Below are 24,637 nucleotides of genomic sequence, written 5' to 3' on the forward strand. Positions count from 1 at the left end.
AGATTGGTGTATGGCCCGGAACAGCTCTCTTCACTGTGTACTGGTTCTTTTCTATAGGTCTATTTCACTTAAAGGGACTGTCAGCACAGAATGATGGTTTGAACCGAGTACAGGCGCCCGATGCATCATTGCGTGGCCAAAGCTGTTAATCAAAGAAAAGAAGGGTGTAGATTAAGGGAAAATAAGCAGGTGGGAAGGCATAGTTTTATATTTGGCACCAATCACCTGTACTTAGGAGCTGTATTTAGGAGCTGAACTGCAGTACCAAGGAACGGCCACTACACAGTGAATGGAGCTGTGGTGTAACCTGTTTAACCCCTTCCTGATATACGGCTATTTGCTGGAACACAGCTTCCGCAGACCAGTACATGGACGGTGGCACAATCGCACGACCTCACGCTGAGCACCGCAGCGATCACATGTGGGTGTCAGCTCTGTGTGAGAGCTGACACCCTGCAGCAACACCCATGATCGGTACTAGCACCGATCACAGGCATTTAAAAAAAAAAAAAAGGAAAAATACTTTTCCAATAAATACATTTATGTAAATAAAAAAATAAACAATAAAAGTACACATATTTGATATTGACGCGTCCGTAACGACCCGCTCTATCAAACTGTCCCACTAATTAACTCCTTCAGTCAACACTAAAAAAAGTAAAAAAAGAGGCAAAAATCAATGCTTTATCATCATACCGCCAAACAAAAAGTGCAATAAAACGCGATTAAAAAGATGAATGTAAGTAAATATGGTACCGCTGAAAACGTCATCTTGTCCTGCAAAAAACAAGCCGCAATACAGCTCCATCAGCAGGAAAATAAAAAAAAGTTATAGCTCTCAGAATAAAGCTATGCAAAAATAATTATTTTTTCTATAAAATAGTTTTTATTGTGTAAAAGAGCCAAAACGTAAAAAAGATAAATTGGGTATCGTTGTAATCGCACTTACCCGAAGAATAAAGCTGTGTTACCAATTTTGCCCGAAAATGGTACCAATAAAAACGTCAGTTCGTCCCGCAAAAAACAAGCCATAAGATAACTGTCGGATAAAATATAGCTCTCAAAATATGGTGATGCAAAACTTTTCACAAGAAAAAGAGTCATTTAGTGTGTGACAGCAGCCAAACATAAAAACCGATATAAATCTTGTATCGCTGTAATCGCACTGACCGAAAAATAAAGTCGCCTAATTACTTATACCACATGAGGAACGGCGTAAAAAATAAATGAAACCAATTCTTCACATGCTGTTGATTTTTCATTCTGCTTCCCAAAGATTGCAGTAAGGCTCGCCGCACATTTATCCTGTGCTCTGCACTGAGCGCTTACACCAGGGTTTCCGTGTAAATCTCTGAAATATGTGATTCAGACAGAACCCCCGGCGGAAGATTCCCTATAATGAGGCAGGCAGATGGAGGCACTGTGGACGCCATAGGACCCGAGATCTGGCAGTGTTCGTCTTTTTAGTAATACATAAAAGTGCCGTCGGCCAGAGTTTTGTGCACTTCTGAAAAGAAGGAAACCGCGGAACAGAGGCCAGTCAGAGTCGAGAGTAACTCTGCTGCCTCAGTATAGTGAATGGATCCATTGGGGGTTTTGTCTCTCACGACCCTCGGAGATTAGATTCAGAATTAGATGGAAACCCCGATGTAAGTGCTCAGCGCAGAATGCGGATAATTGTGATCATAAATGTTATGTAAAATGTTCCCAATAAAAGCTTCAACTCAATCCACAATAAATGCAAGCCCTAATCAGGTCCATCATCTGTTAATGGAAATATAGGGGGCTTCCACGTTACTGGTAGCACAAAGGCTCTGGAAGAGAGAAATGGCTCCTAACCCCTCAAACGAAATTCAGCAAATTCTCTGCTCACAAATCCAAATGCCCCCCTCCCTTCTGAGCCCCAGTGTGCCTAAACCAAATTTAGCGACCACATGTTTGGCATTTCTGTAGTGATGAGAGCCCGCCTAATTTACAGGTGTGTGTCTCCAAAAGCATAAGCTGGGCATAATGTACTGGTGACTGCAACGTACTGGTCACTACAATAGCAGTTTGCAATTTTCACCCAGCAACATCCACTGCTGCTTGTTTCTGGAAAACACCCATGGAATCAAAATCATCACTACATCTCTAGATAAATTCCCAAAGGGTTATAATTTACAAAATGGGGTCACTTGAGGGGGGATTCTGCTTTTCTACCACTTAGGGGCTCTTTATATGGAATTCACAAACTATTCTAGGAAAATCTGCATTGCAGGAGGTAAAAAGTGTTCCGTACCTCCCAAGTCTCTCCGTATGGCTAATTAGTGCTACACAGCAACATATGGGGTATTGCCAAGTTCAGTAGAAATTGTGGGACAAATTTAGGTGCCACTTTTACCCATTTCCCAGTATGAAAATGTAAAACTTGTGGCAAACACACAAGCTTGGTGGTAAAAATGTAATTAATAAAAGATTATTTTTCTGGAAAAAATGGCTAGGGCTCCCATGTAATTTTCTTAACCAGCAGAGGGAAAGCCGATGGCTGCAGGCCAATGTTTATAGCCTGGGAAGGGGGTAATTCCCATGGAGCTTCCCGGGCTATTAATATCAGCTCACAACTGTATACTTAGCCTTTACTGGCTATTAAAATGGGGGACACTAAAAAAAATGACATAGGGTCCCCCTATAATTAATAACCGGCAAAGGCTAGGAAGGGGCCATGGATATTGACCTCCCCCAGGCTAAAAACATCAGTTCTCAGCCACCCCAGAAAATGCGCATCTCTAAGATGTGCCAATTCTGGCACATAGCCTCGCTCTTTCCACTTGACCTGTAGCGGTGGCAAGTTGGGTGATAGTTGTGGGGGGGGGGTTGATGTCACCTTTGTATTGTCAGGTGACATCAAGCCCGAGGTTAGTAATAGAGAGGTGTCAATAAGACGCCCCCATTTCTAACCCCACAGACATATTGTATAAAAACATATACATATTCGTCTAGTCTGCACACATTCTCAAAGCACTACAGTATTCACACTCAGACTCCTGCACATGCGCCCCTTGGCAGACGTATTCTGCAAGCGGTGGTGGCTCTTCTTTAATCAGTTAGTACATGGGGTTCGATCTGTTATGTTGTTCCCCACCCAGGGACTGCTTTGGGACGTCCCACGGTCTGTCACCCAATGAGGCGAAGGAGAAATAGGGATTTTTGTGTACTCACTGTAAAATCCTTTTCTCCGAGCCAATCATTGTGGGACACAGCACCCACCCTGTTAGCCTTTCGGTTTGTTCTGCTTGTCTTTCGCTTGATGTGTTGTATGATATGAATGATCTCCTACTGCTTTTGCACTGAACTGGCTCACTGGGAGCCAGCATGAGGGTGTATACTGCAGGGGAGGAGCTAACTTTTTGTCTCAACCTAGTGTCAGCCTCCTAGTGGCAGCAGCATAACACCCACGGTCTGTGTCCCCCAATGAGGCGAAGGAGAAATGCTTTTTATCTATAGGACCATAAGAGATAGCTGAGTATTGCTCCATGGTGCATACATGGTCACTGCTCCAATCTAACAGCATTTCAGAGCCCCATTCTTGGGTTTTTGTGAGGCATCAGATATATATTCATGTAGATTAATTTATTTCATTCAAAATTATCATTTAATTTATTGCTTTTTTATGAAAACAGATTTTAAGGACTTATAGGTAGCCTACTGATTTCAGGGGAGCAATGTACTTAAACATCCACAGGGCAGGAAATAATTGCCAAGCTGTTGAATAACCCAGGTTTCTCCGTAGTGCTACTGCAGGATGAATTAAATATTACACTGCTTCCTCGAAATTAATAGGTTATCTGTATACTGCTAAAATGAGCGACATGTTCTGGTAATAGAGGGAATCCTGATTTGTAAAACATCCATTACTTTATCTATAACAAATACATTTTTGTAATCAGTAATATGTTCTACTATGTGACCAGCACGGATATGCAAATTAACTGTCCTCCAGAAGTGAGAAAGGTGGCTCTCTACATCAACTATTGGAGGGAGATATCCTTTAATACAAAGGCCAATCCTTAGCGAGACGTGAAACATGTGTAAGGATATTTAGCCAAACCAGAATGTTCTCTAAAAGGAAAAGATTTCCATGGTTTGGCTAAACATCCTTAGTCATTAAAAACACATGTGACATGCACAAATGTGAACAAGTCGGTCGGACAGTGTTCACACCACCCACTGACTGAAACACAAAAAGAAAACACAGAATGACAAATGTGCAGAAATACCCTGCAGTAACAAATATGACAGTAATCAGCAAGTGCTGATAAAAAGATGGCAACAAATACAGGGTATTTAGTCGAAACGTTTTTTTGCAAAAAAAAGTGTACAAAGCTACTCCACCTCGTCAAGGTAACCCTTAATGGAGCAGTCCCTATCTAATGTGTTTAAAACCTGAACATATGAACAGTGTCTAAATGAACAGGATTCAGACAGGCGCTTCCTAGTATGGGCACGTGGTGTAAGACAGCTCTTTATGTGCATGTCACACAAGAGAGGGGTAACTTGTTAAAGGGTTAGACATTGACTTAGAGTAGATAACTTTGTATAGCCGTTACCCACCCAGGGAGCACTAGCGGGCCCATAAGTCACTCTACGACAGCTGGCTATCTCCCTAGGAATAGCAGCTGTAACACGCTAGGGGAGTTGTAGGGCGGCATGCCTGTGACATAGACGGAAACAGTCCATAGAAAGGAAATGTGGGGCTTATTTTCAGCCAAACTGCAGCAAACAATCAAGCAACCAAAAACAACAAAGACTTGTAAGGCTAGGAGCTAACTAATACATCAAACCTCTGACTCGCGCTACCAGGGTGTGCCCGGCTTGGCTCTCCAGCAACTCAGGGTTTAGCACATTTAATCACCGTTCATATCCTTCTCAGAAATACACCATATCAGTCCGGAGGCTGTGTCTCTTTGAGGCTTTTTTCAGCAATTTAGGTGTCTGTAATGAGGCGACCGTGCTCAGCTGAGCAGCATAAGTCTCCAGTACTACCAGTACTGGAGTGGGAGTGATGAGTCCCACTACCAAATCCTCCTCATCACTCCAATAAAAATCGGCCCAGTACTACAATGAATAAAACGGCTCAGCACCTGTGCTGCTGCACCAACCAGTACTACCCGACTTTTAATATCTGACCCAGCTTAACTTTCAGGGAGAGATATACACTCCGTCCAGTATCCTCCCTGTGGGATGCCTACACAGCATAGACATACTTAATAGTGCATTTCATATTGCAACTCACGTACTACTGAGTTGATATGCAATGTGCTATCTAATAACACCATTTTGGCATGAAACAAATATAGTAGCTGAATGGTGGCATGCCTCCACTGTGCAGAGAAAAAAACAACAGATTTTTTTCACTTACTTTCTCTCGATATGAGCCTCCTAAGTCAGTCCTTAGTATACTCAGATCCTCCATGCTCCTGCCATGGTATCCTCCATTATCTCCCCGCAGTTCCTTCACTCTGCCTTGCAAATTGCGCAGAATCTTCAGTGCGCTGAAATCATGTGGACCACTGAGTGATGGGCTGGAGGCTGACCGCAGATGAGAGTTGTCCTTCCTTTCCTGCCGTCATGAAAATATCAATAACCGATCACTATTGTAAAAGCTTGTAATTGCCGTACATTCTGTAAGTTTTCCTCGTAAGACCATCCTATTTCATCGACTCCACCACAAAAATACCAGTTAACATAAGATATAGGTCGGCTCAAACGTGGATGGTTCTCTGCGAATGGCAAAACTGATTAGTAATACAATCATATGGGGAAGAATTGCTTCATGACAAATCAGATCTGTAACAACAGCTGACACTCAATTTTTCTACAACCAAAAGGAACAGCTAAAAAAATCCTTCATTCAAGAAGATTTTTTTTTTATCAATTTGTGAGACGCTAATTCACGTTGTGAAGACAAAAGTAAACGGAACATCAACTCTGACCAGCACTCGAACATCTGATTACTAACATACTGGGTGTAAATCCTCGAGAATAATTTTGGTATAGGACCAATGGATCCTATTAACGATAAATGTATCAATCATATTAGAAAAAAAAAAACAAAACTAATTTTTAAAATCATTGACAAAGACCTCTAATTGGCAGACAGTCATCAAAAACAAGGCATTAAAACAGTGGTGTCGTTGCACAAAGCAATCAATCAGGTTTAATTTTTTAATCAACATCTAAAAAGAGAGAGCTGGAATGTGATTGCTTGTTATGGGAACATCTCCATTTTTTCTTTGCACTAGTTTTGGTAACCATATGTGTCCAATGCTTGGTTGGTTGATTTACGATTCCACCATGAGCAGAACCTTACCAGTGACAATCTACGAACTGCTGATCCAGTTCTCTCTGGGTTCCTGTGACACTCTGAGGCTTTACTCCGAGACAAACTTCTGCACAAAATACAAAAAGGATGTCAATGAATATGATAGAAATTGTATTAACCCCTTCATGACCCAGCCTATTTTGACCTAAATGACCTGGCCATTTTTTGCAATTCTGACCAGTGTCCCTTTATGAGGTAATAACTCTGGAACGCTTCAACGGATCCTAGCGATTCTGAGAAAGTTTTTTCGTGACATATTGGGCTTCATGTTAGTGGTAAATTTAGGTTGATAATTTTTGCGTTTATTTGTGAAAAAATCAGAAATTTGGTGAAAACTTTGAAAATTTCACAATTTTCATATTTTGAATTTTTCTGTTAAACCAGAGAGTTATGTGACACAAAATAGTTACTAAATAACATTTCCCACATGTGTACTTTACATCAGCACAATTTTGGAAACAATTTTTTTTTTGTTAGGAAGTTATAAGGGTTAAAAGTTGACCAGTGATTTCTCATATTTACAACAAAATTTACAAAACCATTTTTTTAGGGACCACCTCACATTTGAAGTCACTTTGAGGGGTCTATATGACAGAAAATACCTAAAAGTGACACCTTTCTAAAAACTGCACCCCTCAAGCTACTCAAAACTACATTCTAGAAGATTATTAACCCTTCAGGTGCTTCACAGGAACTAAAGCAACGTGAAAGGAAAAAATGGACATTTTAATTTTTCCAACAAAAATTTTCTTTTAGCATCATTTTTTTCATTTTCACATGGGCAACAGCATAAAATGGATCCTAATATTTGTTGGCCAATTTCTCCTGAGTACACAGATACCTGATATGTGGTCATAAAACCACTGTTTTGGCGCACGGCAGGGCTCAGAAGGGAAGGAGTGCCATTTGACTTTTTGAATGGAAAATATGCTGGAATATTTAGCGGTTGCCATGTCGTGTTTGGACTGCCCCTGTGTGCCTAAACATTGAAGCTCTCTCTCTCTATATATATATATATATATATATATATATATACTACCTGAAGAGCCCGGCGCTGCCCGGGCATAGTAACTAACTGTGGTTAGTTATAGCAAATTATAATTATCCTCCAACCCATAGTCCCGTGCCCATATACCCATCAAACATATCCACGATCCCATAGGCCCGTGCCCATATACCAATCATACATCCTCCATCCCATAGTCCCGTGCCCATATACCCATCATACATAATCGCCATACCATAGTCCAGTGCCCATATACCCATCACTCATCCTCCATCCCATAGTCAACCATTATGACATCATAATGAGCGGCGGGGCTTGCAACCTATGATGACATCAGCGTCGCCAAGGCAACGATTGACATCATGAGGGGCGGGGCTTGATACACACACACTTTTCCCCATTATGTAGATAGGGGCAAAATTGTTTGGTGAATTGGAACACGCTGGGTTAAAATTTCGCCTCACAACATAGCTTAGGACGCTCTCGGGGTCCAGACGTGTGACTGTGCCAAACTTTGTGGCTGTAGCTGCGACGGTGCGGATGCCAATCCCGGACATACACATACATACACACATTGAGCTTTATATATTAGATATATATAAACGAGTGCATGTGTGTGTTTGTGTGTATGTGTATTGACGATGGTGTCATAATCATATGATGATATCACAATCAATCGATGATGTCATAATCAACTGATCATATACAAAAAAATCAATCCTTAAAAGATACTTTATTAACCAATCATTAAAAAGTTTTCAAAACTTCAAAAAACAGGCAAACAAAAATAGGCTTATTGCTGATTTTCAAAATCCAGCCACAAACACTAGAGAGTCGTTCCAATGTCAGGAGGAGGGTCACAAACCTATTTGTCCCTATAGGGCCCTATATCTCTCTCCTACCTGACAGCGGAGGTTGGCACCCTCTTGATACGCAAATGGCGCCCCCGCTCCTCGGCGGCTCTCCCTAATCACCCTGTTGACTCCTATCTAAATGACATCAGCTTGGAGTACAACAGATGGCTGGGGACAAAAATATAATAGATAATAACCCCATGCCACAAACCACCAAGACAAAAATATAAGGAATAGTAACTGGAAAAAACTCTAGTTTTTGGCAGATTTGTAAACATTTGCTTTGGGAGGAAAAGGGGTCTAAATAACCCTATTTAGGTGTCTCCCTGCCTGACAGCGGAGCTTTTACACCCTACGTTACTCTGGTGCCCCCGCTCCACGTGGGCTGACCCTTACTGACCCCTACACTTCTCACCCAGAAAGAGGAAAGAGGGTGTCAGAACATATGGCCAAGGGAGACAGGGGTAATAACTTAGAATTATCCCTGAAAAAATGAGCTGTTGAATAATTAATCCAGAATTATATTTATTAAGAATTTTTGTTACATAATCAACTGATGTCACAATTATTCAATGAGGTCATAATCATTTGATATCATAATCAACCGATGATGTCATAATCATTTGATGTCATAATTATTCAATGAGGTAATGATCATTTGATGATATCACAATCGATGATGTCATAATCGTATGATGATATCACAATCAATCGATGATGTCAATCAACTGATCATGTCACAATTATTCAATGATGTCATAATCATTTGATGTAATAATTATTCAATGAAGTCATAATAATTTGATGTCATAATCAACTGATGATGGCCTGCTGATGATGTCATAATCATTTGATATCACAATCAATCGATGATGTCATAATCAACTGATGATGTCACAATTATTCAATGATTTCATCATTTAATGATGTCATAATCATTTGATGTCATAATTATTCAATGAGGTCATGACCATTTGATGATGTCATAATTATTCAATGATGTCATAAACATGTGTAAGACAAGGGACACACAAGTGCACATGTAATCGAAGTACATGTATCAAAGTACTGGCAGTTATAACATGGCAGTTAAACAGGGCAGGAGACAGGTAAGACATTTATATACATCTACTCCCAGTACATTTGGAGTACAACAAATATATACCATATGCATTTGTGTAATTTATATCCTGGCCGCTGCATTCACACACATCCACCGCCCTGGCATTAAAGGGGTTGTCCGTGCTTTTCACATAATCTCAGTACATATCTGGGCTGCAGAATTATGACAATAAGTAATTTACTTTCTGTCACTAGTTTGCACGGTTTTCTAGATATTCTGAACAGAACAGCAGCAGATTTGGTGCAGTGTATGTGCGAAGCTCCACCAAACTCCCAGCAAGCTCCAGTGACCAGCACCACCCACTGCCCACTCATTGGCTGGCAGTAAACTGCACCAGCACTCATCTTTATCATTATTCCAGCATTGGAAAGAACACAGCAGTGATCCTGTATTTGTGAAAGCAGCACGATACATACATACATACACCCCCCAACACTTCACACTGTTACAGCTGCTGATTGGATAGGCTGCTCCCATCAGTATTTGTGTCATTAGAGACACAGTGCTCACACATACACTGCACCAAATCTGCTGCTGTGTGAAGACATCAGTGACACAGAGCTGTCTCATTCACACAGCAGAGGCTTTGTCACACAACAGATTACATCAGTGACTGCCATCCCCTGTGCAGATTAGAAGCTGCAGACCCCCATCACTGGCCATCACACAGTCTGTTCTCACTGCTGCCTGCAGCCTGGGACAGTGAGGGAAGGAATTACTGATAATGAGTTATGTATTGTAATCATGGAGTGGCCCAGAATACAGGACGATTTTCACTTTCCATAAATCACTGTTCAGAGTGTCTGGGGGAGGAGCAGCTGGGTGGTCTGCTCTCTGCAGTGAGGCTGCTGGAGGGGAAGAATTCGTTACTGTGTGATGAGGGCTGCTTCATGTGGACGGGGAGGGCCTGTAGCTATGGAGGGTGGGGTTGTTGCTATAGAGGGCATGTTTGGAGTAGAGTAGGAGGTTACGACTAGTTCTCATTTCAATGCCATAACACACCCCCCTTGGACGTTCTGTTCAGAATATCTAGAAAAACGTGCAAACTAGTGACAGAAAGTAAATTACTTACTGTCATAATTCTGCAGCCCTGACATGTACTGAGGTTATGTGAAAAGCCCAGACAACCCCATTAACTCTACACTCCATCCATATCGGCCCCTCGCTCCTTTCCTCTCCTATGTATAGCACTCACGCTCTTTTCACTTTGTTAAATTGCACAGATCCAGTCAGTCCCACCATTCAACATAAGAGACGCTCTCACAAATCACTTAACCATCTGCTCACTCTTTCTATCCTCCTTCTCCTAGTCGCAGGAGATATTGCTCCCAACTCTGGTCCCCCATGTTATAGAAAGTCAAACCCCCCAACTGCTACACTCAGAAACCCCTCTAATCTTATTAATATTCCCTGCATGCCTTCTGTCTCTCTTAATTGTGCACTTTGGAATTCTCGCTCAGTGTGTAACAAACTCTCCTTCACTCATGACTTTTTTCCTTTCTAATTCTCTTAACCTCCTGGCTCTTACTGAAACCTGGTCCAGCAGTCAGACACTACCACTGCTGCTGCTCTTTCAAATGGGGGACTACACTTCTCTCATACCCCAAGATCAGACAGTAGAGCAGGTGGAGGCGTTGGTCTGCTCCTATCACCCTTCTTTTGAGGTCCATGCCGTCAGACTCTACACCCCCTTCTCAATGCGAATGGCGGTGGTGTATCGTCCTCCCGGCCCCTCCCATCAGTTCCTGGATCATTTTGCCACTTGGCTTCCACATTTTCTCTCCTGTGACATCGCTACCCTCATCATGGGAGATTTCAACATCCCCATTGCCATTTCTGTGTGTGGTTCCACTATTACTCCCCAGCAACATGCCCGCTGTCTTGGGGTCATACTTGACTCCGAGCTTTCCTTTGCCCCCCACATTCGATCACTGGCTCGCTCTTGTCACCTGCACCTCCAAAACATTTCTAGAATTCGACCTTTTCTTACTTTTGACTCTGCAAAAACTCTTACTGTTTCTCTTATTCATTCTCGTCTCGACTATTGTAACTCTCTTCTAATCGGTCTCCCTCTTACCAAACTCTCCCCTCTCCAATCTGTCTTGAATGCTGCAACCAGGATCATATTCCTCACCAATCGTTACACCGATGCCTCTACCTTGTGCCAGTCATTACACTGGCTACCCATCCACTCCAGAATTCAGTATAAACTTATTACCCTCACCCACAAAGCCCTCCATGGCTCAGCACCACCCTACATCTCCTCCCTTGTTTCAGTATACCACCCTACCCGCGCCCTCCACTCTGCTGATGACCTGAGGTTAGCATCCTCAATAATCAGAACCTCCCACTCCCGTCTCCAAGACTTTACACGTGCTGCGCCAATTCTTTGGAATGCACTTCCCAGGTCAATACGATTAGTCCCCAATCCCCACAATTTTAAGCGTGCCCTGAAAACGCATTTATTCAGACTGGCCTATCGCCTCAACACATTAACCTAATCTATCCCTGTGTGGCACAGCCAAAAGTTTTACCATAACCAGGTTCCCCGCATCATGTTCCCACATGCTTTATGCATCCATTTGCCCTCTGTGTCTGTACTGTTACACACTTAACATTATGGCTGGTCTATACAATCAGGGCAATTGTTACCACCCACCTTTTGTGTCTACCTCTTTCCTCATAGACTGTAAGCTTGCGAGCAGGACCCTCATTCCTCTTGGTATTTGTTATAATCTATGTGATTATTGTTATGCTGTAATGTCTATTGTCTGTACAAATCCCCTCTGAAATGTAAAGTGCTGCGGAATATGTCGGCGCTATAGAAATAAAATTTATTGTTATTATTATTATCATTTGATGTCATAATTATTCAATGAGGTCATAATCATATGATGATATCCCAATCAATCAATGGGATGGAGGATATGTATAATGGGTATATGGGCACGGGACTATGGGATGAAAGATATGTATGATGAGTATATGGACACGGGACTATGGGATGAAAGATATGTATGATGAGTATATGGGCACGGGACTATGGGCTGAAAGATATGTATGATGAGTATATGGGCACGGGACTATGGGATGGCGGATATGTATGATGGGTATATGGGCACTGGACTATGGGATGGATATGGGCACGGGACTCTGGAATGGTGGATATGTATGATGGATATATGGGCACGCGACTATGGGATGGATGATATGTACGATGGGTATATGGGCACTGGACTAAGGGATGGAGGATAATCATTATAATTTGTTATAACTAACCACAGTTAGTTACTATGCCCAGGCAACGCCAGACTCTTCGGCTAGTATTTAATATTCTAATATGAAGGAATTTTTTATGTTTTACTACTAAAGAAAAAAAATCACGTAAACCAGTGCAGGGCAACTTGTTTTTCCTGGTACAGATTTAGTATTGTTTAGTACCATGGTGAGTGTCGTTATTAAAACATAACTTTTAATGATACAGTTTAAAATACTATAACCAACACACACATATTATAAAAAAAACGACCAATTATCTTAATGCACAGTGTCAATTCTATCCAAAGCACATTAAAGGCTCAATGAAACAAACAAGAATGGTGTTCAAATATCTAGGTAGGCTTATTCTGACAGTGGTCAAAAAGGCATTGGATATAATATTAAACACAGTAAATCAGAAATGACCACTATGCCTCAATGTATGATCGCCAGCATGGAGAAATAGACAAAATGCTAATAAACCAAGTTTTTTGTGGGAATTTGGGCTTTCCTGGGGGAACAACTTCTATAGTGGAAAAGTTACTGCCCATTTTTTGCTAATACAGATTTAGTATACATATGGATCTTTGATTCCATTATTTGGTAGGAGCGCCAGCGCCAACCCAGTGACTTGTTTGTTTTGGTGCAGTAAATTAAGCCCTTTGCCTGAAGGTGTTAAAGGAGTTGTCCGGCACTACTCACAACTGCATTTGAGATGAGCATTGCTGACCAAGCTACGACCACAATTACTTGCCGAGACGCAGGTAAAGAACAGCACACATACCCATTACCTGTCCATCATCCATGCGTCTCTGCACTTAGGTGTTGTCGGAATGTTATTGGCTCAGTTCACCTCCAATGAGGAAGTAAGTTGCACCAGACAACCCCTTTAAGGCACTGATCAACTATAAAATAACAATAAATGAAACTGCAGCAAAGCAAATAAAAGATGTGTAGGCATGCAATCTTCACATACAAAATAAGTCAGATCAATTTCCACACCGACATATTTATATAATTGGTATGTATGACCCCTTCGCCAATGTACATCCTAAGGCTTGGTGCAATTGATTGTGTTTTCTCTCATCTGAAAGAATCGGGTTGATTATCCAAATCACACTGTGAACTGGAGTGTCAGTTGGTATGCATGCAAAATAGGAGCATGTTCACACTGGCCATTAAACTGACAAAACGTAAAACAGAAACAAAAAGAACATATACCCTGCTGTAAGTAAATAAGTAAAAGCAATAGTGCATATAAATAACAAAGGGTACATAGTAAACACCGTTCTTGATTTAAAAAAAGCGTAAAAGCCATCCCACCAGCGTCAAGGTGTACCCAAATCAGGATGGTCCTAACCTCTAGTATTAAAACTTTACCATATGTCATAGTGACACATTTTCTTTCTGTCTTAGGTTTTGTCAGTTTAATGACTAGTGTGAACATACTCCTATTTTGAATGCATACCAACTTATACTCCAGTTCATTTTTTTTGCATTTAGTGCAGGTAAGGATGTGACCTCCCTATCTTTGAGCTGGACATTATATTTATACTAGCTGAAGAGCCCGGCGTTGCTCGGGCATAGTAACTAACTGTGGTTGTTTATAACAAATTATAATGATTATCCACCATCCCATAGTCCAGTGCCCATATACCCATTATATATAATCAAACGATTATGACATTGAATAATTGTGACATCATCAGTTGATTATGACATCAAATGATCATAATCTCAATAAATAATTATGACATCAAATGATTATATGATCAGTTGATTATGACATCATTAAATGATTATGACATCAACAAATGATTAGGAAATCATTGAATAATTGTGACATCATCAGTTAATTATGACATCATCAATTGATTGTGATATCATCAAATGATCATGACCTCATTGAATAATTATGACATCATCAGTTGATTATGACATCATCGATTGTGATATCATCATATGATTATGACATCATCGGCAATACACACACACACTCGGTTTTATATATATATAGATAGCTTACCATTTGCTGTGTGCTCATATTCAGGACCAGGTCCTGCTCTGCCCTTATTTACATTGATGACACTATGACACATGGTAAGGTTTTAATACTAGAGGTTAGAACCATCCCAATTTAGGTACACCTTGACGCTGGTGGGATGGCTTTTGATCAAAAACGCTATTTATGAAGTACCCTGTATTATTTATATGCACTATTGCTTTTACTTACTTACGTACAGCAGAATATACCGTATGTTCATTTTGTTTCTGTCTTAGGTCTGATCAGAGTGTGATCTGATTCTCTCAGATTAGGGAAAGATGGAGAAAAAGGCTCCATTCTGTTAATCCGTGGAAATAGGACTTCACTCAAATGTCATCCGAGTGCAGTTCGATGGTTTCCACAAACTCCTTTACTTGCATGGCCGAGTGAGATCGAAATATCAAATAATACTCGGACATGCAGCGAGTCTGACACATGCACGGCCCCATAGAATAACATTGGTCCAAACTGCGATCTGATGTTTTTATCGGATTGTATTCGGACCCAAAACATGGCCATGTGCACAATCCTTAAGAGAGAGATATAACACAATGCAAGCAGAATTATCGGACTTTTGTAACCTACTTAAATATAACGTTATGCGTTATGTTAGTGATGTGGGAAGATACAATACTGGGGACATTTAGAACTGCACAGAGGAACATCCTCCCGCTATCATGTAGCACGATTAGGTCTACACATGCAGACTATAGCCAGGCTCACACTGCGTCTGCACTGGAGCTCATCATAAATTGGTGTATGTAGTAGGTAATCAATCTAATGGAAATCTGTCAAAAGTTTACTTGACCAGAGATGGGGAACAGAAGGGTTGCCCAGATCTATGCAGACGTGTGTAATTGGTAGCTATGGATGACACTACTATCTTCTTTTTTACTGGCCTTTATAAATGTCCCTGTGGTTTCTATGAACATGCAGCAGTGTTATATGATGGTTACCTACAACTATACTCCATATTCCAACTATTTAACCAGTTACCTTTCTCTTAGAAAATCCACCTTGCATCTGTAGAAATAAACAGCTACTTAAATACAAAATTACATAGAGCGGAAGCAACAAAGTGGAAAAAGAAAAAAAAAAAAAGAATGTAAATATCGATATGCAGTAGTGACTAGAAAAGGTTCAGTCTTATTTCAGAAAGATCTGATTTTGGAAACCGCAGAGATCATGACTGGTTTTCTTCTTATTGAATCTATAAAATCTATTCAAAAATTTTATTTTTTAAAGTCTCTTGTCAAAAAATATGTCCTACTATGGCAGTTTTTACATTTTAGGCCATCAATATTAGATCTCTCAGCACGGATGCAGATTAGGAGGGGCAGAGGTATTCCATGTAAGAGCTGCAGCCTCTTCTACATATTCAAGCCTTCCATTGATCTAATATTTAAGGCATATCCTTCCCAAAGGCCCACTACGCAAGTCAGCCACACCGGCTAATTTCCCAGTGACCAGTCAGTTATATGATGTGCATGGGGCATCCAAACTCTTCCCAGACAGATGATGTCAGGGAAGAGAAGAATATTTCAAACTATCAGCCATGATAAGGACGTCCCTGAAAATCACTTAGAGGACTTATCAGTTTCAAATGCAAGTGAGCATAGTTATCAATTACTAGATCGTGGCCCGATTCTAACATATATATGCAGTTTATTTTTGAAGATTTAATAATAATGCAATAATGCACCCCCCTAATCCTGATATGTATGGTTCTCTCACCCCCAATCCTGATATGTATGGTTCTCTCACCCCCAATCCTGATATGCATGCTACCCCTCAACCTCCTATCCTGGTATGCATGGTCCCCTGACCCCACAATCCTGGAATGCATGGTCCTCTCACCCCCCCAATCCTGGTATGCATGGTCCCCTCACCCCCCAATCCTGATATGCATGGTCCTCTCACCTCTCTTTCCTGGTGTGCATGGTCCTCTTACCCCCCTTTCGGGGTATGCATGGTCCCCTCACCTCCCAATCCTGGTATGCATGGTCCTCTCACCCCCCAATCCTGGTATGCATGGTCCCCTCAGCCCCCTATCCTGGTATGCATGGTCCCATCACCCCCCTATCCTGGTATGCATGGTCCCCTCACCCCCCTATCCTGGTATGCATGGTCCCCTCACCCCCCTTTGCTGGTATGCATGGTCCTCTCACACCCCAATCCTGGTATGTATGCTCACCGTCACCCCCCTTTCCTGGTATGTATGGTCCCCTCACCCCCCTTTCCTGGTATGCATGGTATCTTCACCCCCCTTTCCTGGTATGCATAGTCCCCTCACCCCCCTATCCTGGTATGCATGGTCCCCTCACCCCCCTTTCCTGGTATGCATGGTCCTCTCACCCCCCAATCCTGGTATGCATGGTCCCCTCACCCCCCTTTCCTGGTATGCATGGTCCCCTCACCCCCCTTTCTCGGTATGCATGGACCCCTCACCCCCCTTTCCTGGTATGCATGGACCCCTCACCCCCCTTTCCTGATATGCATGGTGCCCTTACAACCCAATCCTGGTATGCATGGTCCTCTTACCCCCCTTTTGGGGTATGCATGGTCCCCTCACCCCACAATCCTGATATGCATGGTCCCCTCACCCCCCTTTCCTGGTATGCATGGTCCCCTCACCCCCCTTTCCTGGTATGCATGGTCCCCTCACCCCCCCTATCCTGGTATGCATGGTCCCCTCACCCCCCAATCCTGGTATGCATGGTCCCCTCACCCCGCAATCCTGGTATGCATGGTCCCCTCACCCCCCTATCCTGGTATGCATGGTCCCCTCACCCCCCAATCCTGGTATGCATGGTCCCCTCACTCCCCTTTCCTGGTATGCATGGTCCCCTCACCCCCCTTTCCTGGTATGCATGGTCCCCTCACCCCCCTTTCCTGGTATGTATGGTCCCCTCACCCCCCTTTCCATGTAGCCGCGACCAATCACTGCCGCGGCCCTGTACAAAAATATTAAAAAATTTAAAAAAGTTATTCTCACCTTCCGACGGCCTCCTGTCTACTTTCAACGCGCCTGGCCTCGCGTTCCAAGTAATGCTTTGCGGCTTAGACCGCTGATGACCTCGGTCTTCTTTCTCGCTATCGCGAGAGTGACGTCGGTCTTCTTTCTCACTCTCGCGAGATTGACGTCATCAGCGGTCTAAGCCGCAAAGCATTACTGGGAACGCGAGGCCGGGTGCGTGGAAAGAAGACAGGAGACCGTCAGAAGGTGAGAATAACTTTTTTTTAATTTTAATTCTCTTTTCTACAGATTAAGGCCTGCGCCTGCCTGCCTGGCGGCCACGACCAATCAGTGGTGGGCGCAGCTTACCGTTACAAAGAGCTGCCAATCAGCGGCCCGCGATTTCGGTTACAGACAGATACGATAAGGCGTTTATACATATATAGATTCTCTACTAGCTGAAGAGCCCGGTGTTGCCCGGGCATAGTAACTGTGGTTAGTTATAACAAATTATAATGATTATCCTATATCCCATAGTCTAGTGCCCATATACCCATCATACATATCCACCATCCCATAGTCCCGTGCCCATAAACCCATCATACATATCCACCATCCCAGAGTCCCGTGCCCATATACCCATCATACATATCCGCCATCCCAGAGTCCCGTGCCCATATAACCATCATACATATCCGCCAACCCATAGTCCCGTGCCCATATACCCATCATACATATCCTCCATCCCATAGTCCTGCGCCCATATACCTATCATACATATCCACCACCCCATAGTCCCGTGCCCATATACCCATCATACATATCCGCCATCCCAGTCTCGTGCCCACATAACCATCATACATATTCTCCATCCCAGAGTCCCGTGCCCATATACCCATCATACATATCCGCCATCCCATAGTCCCGCTCCCATATACCTATCATACATATCCACCACCCCATAGTCCCGTGCCCATATACCCATCATACATATCCGCCATCCCAGTCTCGTGCCCACATAACCATCATACATATTCTCCATCCCAGAGTCCCGTGCCCATATACCCATCATACATATCCACCATCCCAGAGTCCTGTGCCCATATACCCATCATACATATCCGCCATCCCAGAGTCCCGTGCCCATATAACCATCATACATATCCGCCAACCCATAGTCCCGTGCCCATATAACCATCATGCATATCCGCCATCCCAGAGTCCCGTGCCCATATAACCATCATACATATCCGCCATCCCAGAGTCCCGTGCCCATATAACCATCATACATATCCGCCATCCCAGAGTCCCGTGCCCATATAACCATCATACATATCCGCCATCCCAGAGTCCCGTGCCCATATACCCATCATACATATCCGCCATCCCAGAGTCTCGTGCTCATATAACCATCATACATATCCACCATCCCATAGTCCCGTGCCCATAAACCCATCATACATATCCACCATCCCAGAGTCCCGTGCCCATATACCCATCATACATATCCGCCATCCCAGAGTCCCGTGCCCATATACCCATCATACATATCCGCCATCCCATAGTCCCGTGCCCATATACCCATCATACATATCCTCCATCCCATCGATTGATTGTGATATCATCAAATGATCATGACCTCATTGAATAATTATGACCTCAAATCATTATGACATCATTGAATAACTGTGACATCAACAGTTGATTATGACATCATCAAATGATTGACATCATTGAATAACTGTGACATCAGATAATTATGACATCATCTATTGATTGTGATATCATCATATGATTATGACATCATCGATTAATTGTGATATCATCAAATGATCATGACATCATTGAATAATTATGACATCAAATCATTATGACATCATTTAATAACTGTGACATCAACAGTTGATTATGACATCATCAAATGATTGACATCATTGAATAACTGTGACATCAGATAATTATGACATCATCTATTGATCGTGATATCATCATATGATTATGACATCATCGATTGATTGTGATATCATCAAATGATCATGACCTCATTGGATAATTATGACACCAAATGATTGACATCATTGAATAATTGTGACATCATCAGTTGATTATGACATCATCAAATGATTGTGGTATCATCATATGATTATGACATCATCGTCGATACACACACACACACACACACACACACACATATATACACACTCAGCTTTATATACGTATATAGATGGGCATCTTCACCAGGACCACGCCTTGTTGGCTAAGAAGACTATGTTTACATACAACAAAGTAAAAGTGGAGGAGTTGCTTATAGCGACCACTCAGGTTACAAAGAGAAAAAACATGAGAACGTGTCAGGTTGCTCCAAGTACACCTCTTCCACTCTTTCAATAACATGTTTTATCCTTTTTAGAGAATTCCTTTATGAGTGACCTATTTCGGTCAATATTGTAAAGAGCTAATGCTGGTCCTGCTGGCATTTTGCTATCAGTCAAATCTGAAAGGAACCAAGAAGAGTAGTTCTTGCCATGTAGATGGCCAATTGATTTCAGTCTAAAGGTCCATTTACACTGCACAATTATAGTGAACGGGCGTTACAAGGAGCACTGATCTCATGATAATGGTGCAATGTGAACAGGCTGCATATCACCCAAAGAATGAGCAAAACGCCCAGCTGTCTGGTGAAATGATCTTTTGGTTTGCCCAAAACATCAACATTCTTGGCAATGCATCGTCCTATGTAAACCGGACTCACGCTGCCGAGAACCCTGGCAGCCTATGTGCACCGAATAATGTTACACAAGCAGACCGTACTAAATGACCTGCAATAAATGATGATGATCTGTAATAAACTATTCCGTGCACATTGGCTGCCATTGTTATCATTGGTGCCATAGTTCTTGGCAGCGTGTGTCCTGATGACACAGAGCTCGCAATGACAGGAATGACGGCAGCTTATGTGCATTAAATTATCTACTACAGATCATTCAATGGGCATCATTCAGTGTGGCCTACCTGTGTAAACAGGCTACTAAACGCCCACCGATAGGTGAATATGTACTGATGGTATGTGTTTAACACCACAAAGCCGGCTAATGTAAACACCCGCATCTTTTTAACAGGGGCCTCATGTCACACAAAACTAATGGCGTAGCATCTATGGTTTACTGGAGTAACCTGGTGTCTACCACAGTGACCTGGCATCCTCCTTAGTGACATGGCTACTACCACAGTGACCTGGCGTCCTCCATAGTGACTTGGTGTCTACCACAGTGACCTGGCATCCTCCTTAGTGACATGGCTTCTACCACAGTGACCTGGCGTCCTCCATAGTGACTTGGTGTCTACCACAGTGACCTGGCATCCTCCTTAGTGACATGGCTTCTACCACAGTGATCTGGCATCCTCCATAGTGACATGGCGTCTACCCCAATGACCTGGCATCCTCCATAGTGACGTAGCATCTACCACAGTGATGTGGCATCTACAACAGTGATCTGGCGTCCTCCATAGTGACGTGGCATCTACCATAGTGGCAGTGGTTTTGTTTTTGATATTTCCTGGTATTTCGCTTTGATTATACTTTATTGATATACTTTGGTGCAGATTCCATGCATTTTCACACTAAAAACGCATGTGTGTTTTTTTACCTGCAGGAATCTCCGTATCTGATGCAAATCTATGGGGAAATTCCACACAGAACTCAAGAGTACCCGCAAGAGAAATTGAGATGCCGCGAATTTGAAACAAGCACCGAGGTCATCACAGTGGGTTGGAGATTTCCATAAATCTCATCTACTTTGCTGGAAATGTAAGATGCTGAGTTTTTGACTCAGCAAATATATGCAGAGTCAAAAATGTACCAAAGCGCGTAGTGGGAACATAACCTTATTGTCTATTGGGCCATTCACATGTCTGTGTAGTATTTTTTCTGAATGAAGCCTTATAGAATCCTTATTTAGACTTTCTATTTTCTAAATTGATTATAATATTTGCAAATTAATTGTGATCATTCTCATTCTAGTAATCTCTGAAGAATACCATAGGGGGCATTTACTTTTCAAGCTCTGCATTAAGTTCCTCTTCAAATTTTCGAGCGAGTTTAGTGGCAGTCTCATCTTTCCACTTGCCCATGTTTCTCTGGATGGCTCGGAGCTCACTGTCCTTCTCTCTGAGCTGCTGCCGCAGTGACTGCTTCTCTCCTCCATTGGACTCCCTGAGCTGGTCCCGCTGCAGGTTCGTGATTTCTTCTATGTGCTCCTGACGGGAGACATCGGAGATTATATCATTACATTATCAACAAGCTGTAATATGTAAATCAGTATGACGTTTGAGTCGGAATGAGTGGTACGGACCTGTACGAGTCTATCTTTTAACATTTCCAGAGCTTTCTCCTTGTCCAGCTGCAGCTGTTCTTTTACTTGCTGTAACTCACGTTCCTGGTCAATATGGAAGGTAACTTTTCAGCACAAATTTTATTTTAGAAAATGCCAAATACATATAAAAAAGCAGACACTTGAGGAACACTTTATTAATTGATTGCATTAGCCAGTGTTAATGAAGAGACTTCCGTTACTTAATGAATTAGTCGTATCGTACAACTGCCGTGCCCCTCCGCCAGAAATGGTACTTTACTCAGCGACTGGAGTACATGTAAGCTGTACTCTACACCACTATACAGGCATACGTTATGAGAAACTTGCTGGGTGGAGATTGCTGCACCCACTGCCAGATCTGGACATGACTGGTTTAAAAATGCCAAAAGTTGCGACATTTTAAGGTGTTTTATGCTAGAAAATTGGCAAAAAACCCTTAATGAATCGGACCCATAGTCAGCAATCGTCTCTCATCAGCAGAGATTGGTCAAGGTTGGTGGAGGCTCCTGGGCAAAATAAAGTGGTGGATTCTTTCACCCTGGCGGCAATCTCAGATATAGCATGGCTAATGAGCTAGATATAAACATTACGCAATTAATTGTCAGCATATATAGTGTCAAGGTCACAGCAACAACCTTATTGCGTTTAGAGCAGCCCTACTGCCCCCCACCCCCAAATGTACTTGGGGAACACAATGTCTGGACATCACAATCCTTTGTCCAGACAAGAGAGTAATGCTGTCATCCCACTCTCCCTATGACAATTAACAACTTCAGCACCATATTTCTTCTAGTTAGCAGTGCATCAAGATTTTGCTCCTTACAGACATATTCCCATCTCATACATTCATTGCAGATCCACAGAATATGCCGTACATTTTTGATAATTGAGTCCCACCTCTGCAACCAGCTCATGAATCAAGAACGGGGCTGTATCTTGCGCCATTGCAAATAGAGAGGTAGTCATACACAGCGTTCTCCGTTGGGTTTCATGGGAGTTCTGAAAATGTCAAGCTATAGGACTCATGCAGGAGTGAATGGAAACATCCCTGAATGTGCGGCCAATCTCAGCAGTACAGGATGGGGCCCCATTTTTTATATAGATGAAGGAGTCAGAAGCGGACCGGCATCTACAATGACATGTAACAGTTTGGGCACCCCTGGTCAAAATTACTGTTATTGTGAACATTTAAGCAAGTTGAAGATAAAATTATCTCTAAAAGGCCTAAAGTTAAAGATGACACATTTCCTTTGTATTTTAGGCAAAATAATATATATATTCAACTTTTACATATTAAAAATTACAAAAAGAATGGGCTGATGCAAAACTTTGGGCACCCTACATGGTTAGTACCTAGTAAGATCCCCTTTTGAAATTATGACAGCTTGTAAACGCTTTTTGTAGCCAGACAAGATTCTTTCACTTCTTGTTTGAGGGATTCTCATCCATTCTTCCTTGGAAAATTCTTCCAGTTCTAGGAGATTCCTGGGTCGTATTGCATGCACTGCTATTTTGAGGTCTAGTCACAGATTTTCAATGATGTTCAGATGAGGACTGTGAGGGCCATTGTAAACCTTCAGCTTGGGACTTTTGAGGTAGTCTATTGTGGATTTTGACATGTGTTTAGGATCATTATCCATTTGTAGATGCCATCTTCTTTTCTACTTCTGCTTTTTTACAGATGGTGTTATGTTTGCATCAAGAATTTGTTGAAATTTCTTTGAATCCATTCTTCCCACTACCCATGAAATGTTCCAGAAGCCATTGGCTGTAACACAACCCTGAAGCATGATTGATCCACTCCATGCTTACTGGTTGGCAATATGTTCTTTTCTTGAAATTCTGTGCTCTTTTTGTTCTCCACACATACATTTGATCATTGTGGCCAAAGAGTTCTTTCTTAAACTCATTGGTCCACAGGACTAGTTTCCAAAATGCATCAGGCTTGTTTAGATGTTCTTTTGCATGCTTCGGATGCTGAATTTTAAGGTGAGGATGCAGGAGAGGTTTTCTTCTGAACAGCAGAACAATGTACCTAAGCTCCAGAGTCTGCTAAATCTTTCTGAAGGTCTTTTGCAGTCATGAGGGGGTTCTGATTTGCCTCTCTAGCAATCCTATGAGCAGCGCTCATTAAAATTTTACTTGATCTAACAGACCTTATCTTGACTACCACTGTTCCTGTTAACAGCCATTTCGTAATTACATTTCTGAAGAAAGGGCAACTTGAAAATGCGTTGCTAACTTCTTATAGCCTTCTCATCCTTTGTGGGCCTCTACCATTTTCATTTTCAGTTTGCTATCAGCTGCTTAGAAGAACCCATGGCTGCTGTTTTTGGCAAAAGGTTAAAGGAGGCTGGGTTTTATAAAGCTGAGAAATTTACATCACCTGGCCATTCCTAATGATAATAGTGAACAAGCCATAGCTAATTAAGGTCTGAAACCTTGGTCAAAGTTATCTCAGCACACAAATCTCCAAACGTGCCCAAACTTTTGCATCGGGCCACTTTCATTTTTGTAATTTTTAAAATGAAAAAATGACTACATATTTTTTTGCCTAAAATACAAAGGAAATGTGTTACCTTTAACTTTAGCCCTTTTGGAGATCATTTCATCTTCAACTTGGTTAAAGGGAACTGGTCACTGGTTCAGAGTGTGACTGAAC

The 24,637-nt window shown here is 42.2% G+C and overlaps 1 protein-coding gene across 5 annotated transcripts in view; it reads right to left on the bottom strand.

Annotated features, from left to right (window-relative positions):
* The window catches only part of LOC141066693 (uncharacterized), a 169,966-nt gene that overhangs the window by 12,266 nt on the left and 133,063 nt on the right, over positions 1-24,637 (bottom strand). For all 5 annotated transcript variants that reach the window (XM_073558001.1, XM_073558017.1, XM_073558026.1 and 2 more), the window contains 4 exons: positions 21,955-22,038; positions 21,657-21,859; positions 6,350-6,428; positions 5,399-5,599 (listed from right to left, as the gene is read on the bottom strand). In XM_073558001.1, coding sequence (XP_073414102.1) covers positions 5,399-5,599; positions 6,350-6,428; positions 21,657-21,859; positions 21,955-22,038 — 567 coding nt within the window. The remainder of the gene's footprint in view (positions 1-5,398; positions 5,600-6,349; positions 6,429-21,656; positions 21,860-21,954; positions 22,039-24,637) is intronic.

This window comes from Dendrobates tinctorius, unplaced genomic scaffold (assembly GCF_039654945.1).
Source record: "Dendrobates tinctorius isolate UK_male_01 unplaced genomic scaffold, ASM3965494v1 ptg000003l, whole genome shotgun sequence".
NCBI classification, from domain to species: Eukaryota; Metazoa; Chordata; class Amphibia; order Anura; family Dendrobatidae; genus Dendrobates; species Dendrobates tinctorius.